General features: G+C 40.6%; 1 protein-coding gene across 1 annotated transcript in view; it reads left to right on the top strand.

The window, feature by feature from the left end:
• SV2C (synaptic vesicle glycoprotein 2C) overlaps positions 1-12,733 on the top strand; it is a 247,578-nt gene that overhangs the window by 205,497 nt on the left and 29,348 nt on the right. Inside the window, exons 9-12 of the mRNA XM_004058659.5 lie at positions 3,918-4,082; positions 6,938-7,071; positions 8,858-9,061; positions 9,515-9,674. Of these exons, the coding sequence (XP_004058707.1) occupies positions 3,918-4,082; positions 6,938-7,071; positions 8,858-9,061; positions 9,515-9,674 (663 nt within the window). The remainder of the gene's footprint in view (positions 1-3,917; positions 4,083-6,937; positions 7,072-8,857; positions 9,062-9,514; positions 9,675-12,733) is intronic.

The raw sequence follows: 12,733 nt of genomic DNA, 5'->3' as shown, positions 1-12,733 counted from the left end.
TAAGTGATATTTAAATTCTTGGCAAGCAAAATCATTCAATGTCCACATTGTAACTCCCAGCCATGCTGCTTTCTTTTCTGATACTGCTTGATGCTGTTAACCTGCTAAGGAAGAAATTTTTTTCAGCTTAGGTTTGCTGAGAGTTATGGTTTTTATAAACCAGTGATTTTATTTGTTTTGTCCTAAAGCTAAGGTAGCAAAACCAATGGTATCTGCAAAATCCAGTAAGGCCCTGGATGATTTGCCCCATGACTTCTCTGTCCTGTCCTCCTTTGCCCAGCCCCAGCCATACCAGACTCTCTGCTCTTCTTTGAACATTCTAGAACAGTTCCCATCTCGGGCCTTTGCGGTGTTCCTCTGCCTGAGTTGCTTTCCCCTCCAGACATCTGCCCAGTTCATTTCTTTACCCTCTTCAACTCTTTCCTCAGATGTCACCTTCTCAGTGATGTCATCCTCTCTTTTTAAAAAATTGCAGCCCCTCCACACTCCCTATCCCCTTCTCAGCTCTACCTTACCCCACAGCACTTTCTACCTTCTAATATGCAAAACAGTCCTTTATTCTGTATAAAGAGTAAAGCTCTGGCTTCCCTCTCTGGAAGCTCCATGAGGACAGGGGTTTTTAACTGCCTTGTTCAAAGCTGAGTGTGGTGCCATCCACCTACATTCCAAGCTATTCTGGAAGCTGAGGTGAAGGATTGCTTGAGCCCAGGAGTTGGAAGCTTAAGTGTGTTATAATCACACTTGTTACTAGCCACTGCCCTCCAGCCTGGGCAACATATCAAGACCCCATTTCTAAAAAAATAATAGTAATTTTGTTTATGTCTTGTTCACTGATGTATATTCCTGGCACGTAATAGCAGCTCAATAAATAGTTGTTGCCAAATGAATTAAACTGCCATATATGTGTTCTAGGAAAAGAGGAAATAGGGAGAAAATAACAAGATTTTATTTGTTAATCGCTGACATAGTCACTTTAGAATGTGTGTGTACAACTCTATTGTTGCCTAATTTGCTGTTTAGAAAAGAAAAATTAGATAATACTCTACACTTTCAGGTCAGCAGGAACTCAGTACCTTATAGAACGTAACATTTATGTTGCAAGTTTCATCTCTTAACATCCCTAAATCAAACCAGGCAAGTGATCAAAGGTGACCACTCTTTCTTAGTGCCTGAGGAGGTGGAATATGGAGAAAGAAGGAAGCTGGGAGTCAGGAGACCTAGCAGCCCATTCTGCTGGGTGACTTGGTTGGCTTGTGACTTGGAGACATTTCTCAGTTCCTCATTTCTAAATTAAGAGGGTTGACTTCGAATATGTAAAGTAATTCCCACCCAAGCTCTAGAAAATCCATTAATCTCTGAAGGAAGGGAAGGCTGAATATTAACCTATATTAAGTGCTTACTCTGTACCTAAGCAAGGGGTTAAAGACAAAGAAGACAAAGATAAGCAAGAAGGAAGTCCTGCAGTCAAGGTGTAAAGAGTAATCATCATTATCTGGCTTGTTTATTTTGTTTCCTAATTCATTATTGATCATATTTTAAGCTTTATGATTTGTTTTACTGCTATATCCCTGGAACCTCAATAGTGCCTAGTATTTAGTGCGTGTTCGGTAAATGTTTGCTAAATAAATGACAAATTAGCCAAAAGCCCTCCACATCATTGATGATGGATGGACATTCCAGGGTAATGTGCCCTCCTCGTTGTTGCCATTTCAAGGTTTGTGCCGAATGTATGTGACTAGAGAACAATGCCATAAATGTTGTACCCCTAAGTCATTTCTTCTTCAATAACTACCCTCACACCCCCACAGTCATTACTATGAAGAAAAGGGGTGGGAATCCTGAGGCACAGATGTTTCTGGAATCCTAATGACAATTATGATAAAAACGACTCATACTGTCTCCTGAGCACTTTCTATGTGCTAGGTACTTGACATCCCATTGAAACTGAGCAACCACCCAGGAAGGTGGATACTCCCATCATTCCAATAGTAGAGATGGGCAACTGAGGCTTAGATAACTGGCCCAAGTTTAGGCAGCTAGTAAGCGACAAGACCAGGATTCAAACCCAGCCTGTCCTCCTGCAAAGGCTATGCCCATACCCTCTTCTTTCCCTGTGTAGCTAAGTGTCACTGGGAATAAACTAGAGCAGTGGTCCTCAAATTTGAACGTGCATCAGAAGAATCCCTGGAGGACTCCCCTGCCAAAGTTTTTAATTCATCAGGTCTCACTGAAACCTGGGTTTGTGGGGGATGATGATCCTGCTGGTCCAGGGACCTTACCTTGGGAGGTACTACTTTAGAGCAGCACAGTCTAATAGAGATAACATGTGAACCACAGATGTCGTTTCAGATTTTCTGGTAGCCATACACACACACACAAAGTAAAAGGAGATAGATAAAATTAATTTTAATACTACATTTTGTTTCATTCATTCTCTCTCTTTTTTTTTTTTTTTTTTTTTTGATGGAGTCTCGCTCTGTTGCCAGGGTGGAGTTCATTGGCACGATATCGGCTCACTGCAACCTCCGACTCCCTGGTTCAAGCTATTCTTCTGCCTCAGTTTCCTGAGTAGCTGGGACTACAGGCGTGCACCACCACGCCCGGCTAATTTTTGTATTTTTAGTAGAGGTAGGGTTTCACCACGTTGATCAGGCTGGTCTCGATCTCCTGACCTTGTGATCCGCCTGCCTCGGCCTCCCAAAGTGTTGGGATTATAGGCGTGAGCCACTGTCATTTCAACATATGATCAGTATAAAAATTATTAGCAACAATTTTTACCTTCTTTTTTTCCATAAGTCTTCAAAATCCTGTGGTATTTTATATTTATAGTATATCTCAGTTTGAACCAGCCACATCTTAACTGCCTGGTAGGCACACGTGGTTAGTGGCTTCTGTACTGAACAGCACAGCAGCATGACACAGCTGTTAGAATAACACATTAGAGGTCAAGAGGCAGAAAGGGGAAATAACTTGGAATCTCTGAGAATAACACGAATGTCCTCTTCCCAGCCTCTAACTACCTTGGGAACTGGCACTCTACCCCTAGGATAGCAGTATCACAGCAGTGTAGGAACCAAGAAAGATTCCCCATTAGCAAAAGAGGTCATTCTTTAGGGGCTCTCACCGTGCTTGGATCCCAGGAGTTTGTACCACCAGACTAGGAGAGAGAGTTTCTCAGAACAGACTGGAATGATGAGAAAGATATTGGGGCCAGGATGTCAGGTGTCTTACTCCATTTCTGCTGCTATAACAAAATACCACAACGGGTAATTTGTAAATAATAGGAATTTTATTTTTCACAGTCCTGAAGACTGGAAGTCCAAGATCAAGCTGCTGGCAGATTCAGTGTGCAGTAATGGCACAGTCTCTGCTTCCAAGATGGCAGCTTGTCGCTGAGTTCTCCAGAGGGGACAAATACTGTGTCCTCAGTGGTAGAAGGGATGGAAGGGAAAAAGTGAGAGAGGCAGCACCCTCGCACCTCTTTTTATAAGGACATTAATCTCATTCATGAGGTCTCTGCCCTCATAACTTAATCATCTCCTAAAGCCCCCACCTCTAATACTATTATATTGGGGTTTAAGTTCCAACACATAAGTTTTGGAAGGACACATTCAGACCAGGCACCATGTATGGGCATAGGATCGGATGCTTTCTGCATGTCTCTTCCCAAAGGAAGGGTTTAGGAATTACATACCTGGGGTTCTCCAGCTAACCATAGGCCATCTCTCAAGCTTGATTTTTGCAGATTAACGCTGGGGGAGAGGGACACATGGATTGCTGTATGATGAATTACTCATAATGTTATAGGGAGCCAGCCATTCTCCGGGAACTATTACCACTCTGAAAACATCAGGGAGTTGCTCATTGCCTCTGGCATGCTAGCGCCTTTACAAACTCACATTTCTTTGTCTTTGCAGGTACTATGGATTATCTGTTTGGTTCCCTGATGTCATTAAACATCTGCAGTCCGATGAATATGCATTGCTAACCAGAAATGTGGAGAGAGATAAATATGCAAATTTCAGTATTAACTTTACAATGGAAAATCAGATTCATACTGGAATGGAATACGACAATGGCAGGTCTAGAAACTTGAAATAATTTAATTTGCTACCTATTCACAAAAACTTATTTCTTCTTAGCTTTCCCTGCACTGAAACAGGCATAGTTTTTTGTTTGTTTGTTTTAGTTTGTACATTTAGTCATTTTCATGGTGAATTTCAATACTTCTGAATAGGCTTTAAATAAAAGGTACAAATGTATCCATTACTTCACTTAAAACTATTTTTGCAGCTAAGTTGCTTCATATTTATTAGGTAGTGGACTTGACTGGTGTGGAAGGAAAAATTTAGAGCAATGTTGGAGAGCAACAAAAATAATGGAAGGAAGAGAAGAGTGAAGAGTATGGGAAAATAAGACAGGCTATAGGATTATTTAATTCACAGAAGACTGAAATGTGATTATATGAGTCTTCTATTCCCGAGAAACAGAGCCACTTTTCAGAATTCATCCTTCCCAATACGCTGAATCCAGAATTGAGGTTAAATTGCATCAGGAAGAGTTTCAATTAGAGAACAGGAATCATTCCCCAAAGTAAAGGGCTTTGAAAGACGGAAGGGTCTCCTTTATGGGATCTGAAATACTTCTTGATGACAAGAGAGAACTGACTCAGGGAGGTGGTCCTGGGTCATTCTTTCAGAGATGGAAAAGAGTAGACCAAGTACTTGTTTATATCCAAGTATTTTTGTTGCCTGAACAAATAATTGCCAGTCTAAGTTCATGATAGTTTACATCATTCTTAGGAAGTTGTCCCAATTTCAAAAGTGATAAAATAAAACTCTAAAATAATCAAAGTTCCCCAGGGCAAAAACCAGTTCAGAAAGATGAAAAAGAATTCAGTGGGATGCTTATGATCTATGTAATGGAAAAGAGGGTTACTAACTAGGAGGTAATTGTTCAAATTAGCAATTCAATGAAGGAACTAATCATCATCCAAGCCAAGTGGGATCACCTTCACTCTCCCGCATAAAATACTGACTTGAATCTGCACTTAACATTTCACAGAAAGCTTAGTGTCAAGTCCTCTGTGATGCCAGGGTGAAAATTGACTTTCAAAAGTATTGTTACTCCATTAGAAATTTCTAATGTATGTTTGTGTCTCTGACAGTCATATTTTTAGTAATATATGTTAAAGTTCTAAACTGGATACTCAGTCACTGCTTAGAACTTTTTTACATTAGCAATATAATGATTACTAATTTTAATAGTATTACAGTTTTTGTAAAACATATATGTTACACATTTATTTTAAAAGATGATAGAAACAATTTTTTTGTCCTTCAGGAAAATTTGAAATACCATTAACGAAATCATTTTTTAAAAAATAGCTTTTTTATTCAGCATCATAAAATGGCAACTCTTTAGGTACTGATACGGAATAACCTCCAAGGTAGACTAGAAGGAGATAAAGCAGGTGTACTTTAGACACAGAATGCTCCTGGAGGGGCACACAAGAAACTGACAACAATGGTTATTCTGGGCAGAGGAACTTGTGGCCTGGGGATGGATGGGAAAAGACTTTTTCCGTTTTCAACCTTTCGAATTGTGCACCATGTGTACTCTCTGAGTTATCCATTCAAAAAATAAAACTGATTCATTCCCTTTTCCAAATTCAGTTCCATGACAGAAAAAATTGATAACTTTTTAAAGATGTGCCATTATTTAGTCTCTTTTGGTGCATTTAGATGTTTTTACTCTGGATCCCTGGAGTGGGGATTGAAACGAGATCATTATTATTATTTCCAGGTAATGTACCATGGGAATGATTTTTTTTTTTTTTTAAGCTGACTGGTCTGTGAGGCCATGTGCATTTTGAACCAACACACGTAATTGGGTATTAGGGACAGAATAAATTTGAAAGTACTCAATAGTTAGTAAACTGCTTTTAAATCAACCTACTTACCTAGAAGGATCAGTCCCTTTCTGCCCCTAATAAGAGTGGTATTGACATAACAACTCCTTCCCCAGGAGAACAAGCATTTTCCTCTCAGTGACTGGCTAAGTGTACATTCATAGTCTCTTAATAAAGTACCAAGACACATTAATGAATATTTATCTGTGTCTGCTGGGAGTCCTTATCAATGCTGATAAGGCCTGGATCATGGTCTCTTCTAAGATGTTATGATCATTATGACTGTTACCATTTTTACCACGTAGAATTCCCCCTTATAATACCCAAAAATATACCTGAACAGGTTTCATCATTCTTCATGTTTCCAAAAATAAGCAGAGTTCTCATAATTCCTTTTGGTTCAAGGACTATCTGTTGGCTGTGAGAAGAAAAATTATCCTGGAAATGAGCGTCACCTATGAGTTTCTTCAACCCCAAGTCAGTTATTCCTCACATAAATGAAACAGAATTCTCATGCTCTCTCTTCAGGATAATTACAGGTCCCTACACTAGAATGAAGAAGACTTGGATTTTCAGCTAGGGAAAAATAAAGTTATTAAAAGATCGGGTAGGAGGACATCCTTAAGTTAGAGCCATTAACCCCAAATAGAGAATATTCAAATAAAGATATACATGAAGAGACGATAGGATTAAAACCTAAAGAATAGCCCCAGGTAATCCCCAAACTATCTTCAGTTGCATACCCCACAAAACTTTTTACCAACATTGCAAAAAGCTAAGGGAAGTTAGGAGTGTCATCTCTTTTCCTGGTGAAAAATAATATTGGTAAGCAACAAGATAGCCAAAGGTCAGCCTGGATGAGAAAAAGGGGAAAAAGCAGAGAGCTAAGAAAATCCAGAACTCTGTGTTCTTTATAATTAAGACAGTCCATAGTGGGGCATTCCATCTCTAAAACTATTTGACTTAGCTTTGAACTTTGATGGACACAGTCATTGATTGATATGAATTTTTCTGTGTGTTGGGCAGATTCATAGGGGTCAAGTTCAAATCTGTAACTTTCAAAGACTCCGTTTTTAAGTCCTGCACCTTTGAGGATGTAACTTCAGTGAACACCTACTTCAAGAACTGCACATTTATTGATACTGTTTTTGACAACACAGGTAGGTGTGCTACTTAGTACTGCCTCTACCTGAGGCCTCTTCAAAGGGCCCACTGCGATAACCATGTGATAATGTGGGCAGAGGCTTATGCGGGAAGTGGATATTAAAGAATAAATGGAACAAGTTCTCTAAATCAGGTTGGATCAAAGGTTGGCTTGTATTGTTTGTCTTTGTCAGATTTAGTGCAAATGGAGCTTGCCAAAGTTCAAAAGTTGGCAACAACAACAACAAAAAAATCCTCCGATGAATAAATTTTTAAAGCAAAGACATAACCTGTAGTTTATTTGTTTTGATAATCCTGGGTTCAAAATCTGGTGTTTGTTTAAATGCCTCAACTCTATAGCCAACAGAGATAGACAACATGTGGCTATGCTCAGATACATATATATTTTGGCCAAATCCATATAATGGGGTATTTTAAACTCCCCAGGGGGGAAAAAAAGGAAGGCAAACAAGCATTGATTGAACACCTATATACCGTTTTCTACTCTAGGTCATTAGACATTCATTATCTCATTTAGTTTTCAGAGTAGCTGAGGCTTAGGAAAATTAAGTAATTTGTCCACAATTATAGAACTAGTAATAACAGATGTTTGAACCCAGATTTATTTGATTTCAAAGCCTGTGCCTTCCACTTTCCCACTCCCAAACATTGGTCTGTGTGTCCTGTGAAATGAATCCAGCATAACAGCCTGGCATTGGCAGGAGCATCAGCATTTGCCCTGTTGCCAGACCTGCCTTCTTAGTGCTCAGACAAGGGTTCTGCCTAGCTCCAAAGAAGAATGGGGTCAGGTGTCTTTCTGTTTTTTGTTTTTTGAGCAATGCTATCTACCTGTCTTCTAATCGATTAAACCTCAGAAGACGAACATTTTGTCAGATCTTGATCAGCAAGGAAGATAGTTGCAATTCTCACAGCCTTTTAGCAGAAACCACCACCATCTGCTCTTCTTGGATGGTTTCAAATTCAAGAAAAGATTAGCAATGAATGCTGGTGACCTTCAGATGAGGCTGACTCTTGTTCCTCAGTAGATTCATGCACATAGACTTTAAATTATAAATTCAGCCTCAGGAAAGACTTCTTCCTTCTCTGTGCCCTCTAGTCTCATAAAATGGCAATGATAAGGCTGACTCTTGCACTTTTTTTTCCTTAGAGACAGGGTCTTGCTCTGTCATCCAGGCTGGAGTGCAGTGGCTCAATCACAGCTCACTGCGGCCCCAAATAAAAAATTATTATTATTATTATTATTATTATTGTAGAGATGGTGTCTCACTATGTTGTCCAAGCTAGTCTTGAACTCCTGGCTCAAGCAATCCTCCTGCCTCATCCTCCCAAAGCACTGGGATTACAGGCATGAGGCACCACACCCAGCCCATGCACATTTTGAAACAAATTGTTTTTATAATTGTAGTATGGACACTATTAGTACTATAATGATAGTCTTTATGTAACATGATAATTAGGACAAAGTAATATTGTAAAGGAGTAAGCAAGTAATATAATTAGCAATGGCCGACCATAGGAAATCAGAAGATAACTGGACCCCTTAATTTAATTTATTCCTTTATTCAGCAAAGGTATCTCATCATTCACCTACTTTATGATGTGAAGACCCAGACTAGATCCTATGCTTTGGCCAGAAGACCCAAAAAGTCAAGTTAGCATAAGCCTGAAAGCCCTCAAGGAATTTACAATACTGGATTCCTCTCCGAATTCTCCATAGGCTTTCTTATACTGCTGCATGCCTGGTAAGAGCTTCATGAATTGTCTTTGTTGTTGTTTCTACAGATTTTGAGCCATATAAATTCATTGACAGTGAATTTAAAAACTGCTCGTTTTTTCACAACAAGACGGGATGTCAGATTACCTTTGATGATGACTATAGTGCCTACTGGATTTATTTTGTCAACTTTCTGGGGACATTGGCAGTATTGCCAGGGAACATTGTGTCTGCTCTGCTGATGGACAGAATTGGGCGCTTAACAATGCTAGGTATGTACTCAGTTTCATGTCAAATGAAAGAGCTGCCCCTACAATCCAGAGGGACCCTGTTTCCCCCTGTACTCCCATCTATTAGGGATTTGCATCCAATGAGGAGAAATCCTTTAGACCTTACATTGGGACTAAATTATAGTGAAAATTATGTCTAATTACATTTCATTTGAGTGGTTTCCATGAGTTAACAGACTGAAAAACTATGTGTAAAATGTATATTTTCCCACTTAAGTAGCTGAGTAAAAGATGATATGCATTTCATACTTTCTGTGTTCAGAGGCAGTTGGAGCCTTTCATTCAGGTGAATGCACCAGTTCTTGAGCTTTATGGAGCCCATCTTGCAGCTTCCACTTAGAATTCAGTTTTCTTGAGCAATCCCAAGGACCCAAGGGTTCTTGCTTTACTAAGATGACGGGAAACATTCCACCCTTTTGTCTGCATTGTTGGCAGGTGGCTCTATGGTGCTTTCGGGGATCAGCTGTTTCTTCCTTTGGTTTGGCACCAGTGAATCCATGATGATAGGCATGCTGTGTCTGTACAATGGATTGACCATCTCAGCCTGGAACTCTCTTGACGTGGTCACTGTGGAACTGTACCCCACAGACCGGAGGTATGTTGAAATGGGCCTCTAGTAAGAGGCACTCTAAGCCCTGTGAGACCACTGAAAAATTATTTTAAAACAACCCAAACTGGCTGGGCACGGTAGCTTATGCCTGTAATCCCAGTACTTTGGGAGGCCAAGGTGGGTAGATCACCTGTGGTCAGGAGTTCGAGACCAGCCTGGCCAATATGGTGAAACTTCGTCTCTACTAAAAATACAAAAATTAGCCGGGTGTGGTGCCAGGTGCCTGTAATCCCAGTTACTCAGGAGGCTGAGGCAGGAGAATCACTTGAACCCAGGAAGCAGAGGTTGTGGTGAGCCAAGATCACACCACTGCACTCCAGCCTGGGCAACAGAGTGAGACACCATCTCAAAAAAAAAAAAAAAAAAAAAAGCCAAACTGTCACTTCCCCAGGAAAGTAAAAATCCAAAAATATCTGGCTTCACAAAGTTGCAGGTTCCACTCATATCTTTTAAAAAGAAAATATAGGGGAACATATGTGCTAGAAGGAATTAATAGGGCAATGAAGCCAGTGAAGGAATTTAAGTGTGTCCTTAACTTAGTTTGTAGGCTAACAATATGAGGAAGCTGTAATGAAGCAGTGAGGATTAGAATTTAATAGCCTATCTTGGCCCACATTTTAAGTGGCTAACCAGTCCTTAGAGGGTCGTTTCCTTAGGTTTGCAGATGTGTCTGCATGAGCTCTGCATTAAGCAACCACAAAGAGGTATCTAGAACATATCTCTTGACCTTCCTGGTTTGTTGGAGGAAAGCCAAACACATTTCTAGTTATAAAAAACAATTGTGCTGGGCCTAGTGGGACATGCCTGTAATCCCAGCAATTTGGGAGACCGAGGCAGGCAGATCACCTGAGGTCAGGAGTTTGAGACCAGCCTGGCCAACATGGTGAAACCCCGTCTCTACTAAAAATACAAAAAAAAACCTAGCCAGGCATGGCGGCGGGTGCCTGTAATCCCAGCTACTCAGGAGGCTAAGGCACGAGAATGGCTTGAACCTAGGAAGCGGAGGTTGCAGTTAGCCAAGATCATGCCACTGCACTCCAGTCTGGACAACAAGAGTGAGACTCCATCTCAAAAAAAAAAAAAAAATTGCTCCCAATATGGAAACACAGAGACACATATCAGAGAAAGGGCTAGGGATTTTGGGTATAGCTTCAGCAGCTTGAATAGCTAAATTAAAATAAAAGAAGCTCTGCTTTACCATTTGATATGAGCTAAGACAAATGGACTTTGCCTTCATGTACCACTCCTGTGCTATGTTGCCATAGAAGTCTGTGCCAGAGGGTGGAGTCAGTATTATCTGGACTTTGAAATGTAGGAGAGTTTTTTCCTAGAACTATGCCAAAACATTTGGGATATCAATTTGCAACTGATCTTGAGTGCTTCCTCTGGGCTTATTCCCTTTTTTTATTGACCCCAAAGAGGTGCATTCTCTGTGTGTCCTGTCCTGTCTCTAACTTATATTTCTTCTTCAACAACATCTATTACTGAGCTTGCAGAACCCTATAGGTACCCCTCCATCCATCTCCCTGCAGAACATCTAACACTCAACCCTGGATGTCTGCTTATCAAATATTCTAGTTCAGACCCTCAGTGACCCACCTATTAAATATTTAGGCTCTGAAAGGAACCATACAATCTTTGTACGGCATCTCCTTCATTCATTCAACAAATGTTAATTCTCTGTCTTTGTGAACAAGGTCCTGCCAGGGCTGGTGCGGCCAAAAGCAAGATTAAGACTCTCTGCAGCTTCACTGAGCTTTCTTTCATCAATCTCTCATTCTGCAAACAGAGCTTAGATGTGGATTACACTATACGTTTAAAATGAACCCCTCAATTGCTTGAGCCCATTGTGCCACTGCACTCCAGCCTGAGCAGCAGAGAGAACCTGTCTCAAAAAATAAATAATAAAATAAAATAACCTCCTCAATGTTAAAGCAAGGCTAGGTCATAGCCTCCTTCCTTTTTTCTTGTATACTGTAAGAGTGTGATACTGTTTTAGGAGAATCAGCTGCTTATCCCTCTGCCATAAGGAATAGAAGGATGAGTATTCACCTAGGACAAAAATCTGGCTTAAAAAAAAAACCCCTCATAAATTGAAATTGGTCAGGTCCTTCCTGTGAGAAGTACAGACCTACGGTGTTTCTGTTGTCAGAAAGGTTAAATATCAATTGAAATAAAAACAAATGTTGCTTATTTGTATTAATTCAGGTCCTCCATGAAGCAGATGTCAGGATGGGATTAAACATGCAAAAATGTTATTAGAGGAAATGACTGTGAGAGAAGATGGAGAGGGAGTGAAGTATGGGAGAGCTGCAATGCAACTCTAAGCCTGAGTGAAGGAGGGAGGAAGGAGCATTTGGGTGGAATCTCCCAGACTATCCAGTAATCTAAGGAAGGTTTGGCAAGGCTGTTGGAGACCCAGGGATCATGACATCAGCAGCCTCAGAGGAGTCCTGTGTGACCCAGGAAGCAGCCTGCAGTAATAGTCCTGTCATGTCCAGTCATTGTCTGGGAGCAGCATGTGGGAAAACACCTCTGTGCACACCAGCACGATAACACAAAGGTCTGCCAGGTGCATTCTCACCGCGGTCACGCTGTTGCTGGCAGACGCTCTCCAGCACTTAAGTAGATGTCATCAGATAATCACAGGAAGTCATTTCGTTTGGTGATCTAGAAGATGACTTGTGCTCCAGAGCAGCGTGACCATGGCCATGGTAAATTCGCTAGTATGAGCTAATTAGTGGGTATCTGAAAATGTTTCAGGCTAAAACCTCTTCCACCATTTCCATGTTTCTCTGGGTTGCATTAGGAGGTCTCCACTGATCTCTAACTCAGCTATTAGAGGAAAATCCCAACCAGTTGAGATACTCTATAGCTTCATCTCCCCATGGGGGCAGGATAGAATACAAGAATACAGGAATAGAACACAAAAATTCTGGCTAGAGGCTGTGCTTTACTTCATTCTCTTGTGTTGCTCTAACAAAGTACCTGAGACTAAGTAATTTATAAAGAAGAGGAATTCATTTTCTCACAGTTCTGGAGGC

The sequence above is a fragment of the Gorilla gorilla genome, chromosome 19, assembly GCF_029281585.2.
Source record: "Gorilla gorilla gorilla isolate KB3781 chromosome 19, NHGRI_mGorGor1-v2.1_pri, whole genome shotgun sequence".
NCBI lineage: Eukaryota > Metazoa > Chordata > Mammalia > Primates > Hominidae > Gorilla > Gorilla gorilla.
Note: the sequence above shows the minus strand (reverse complement) of the source record. Positions and strands in the feature narration are given on the sequence as shown.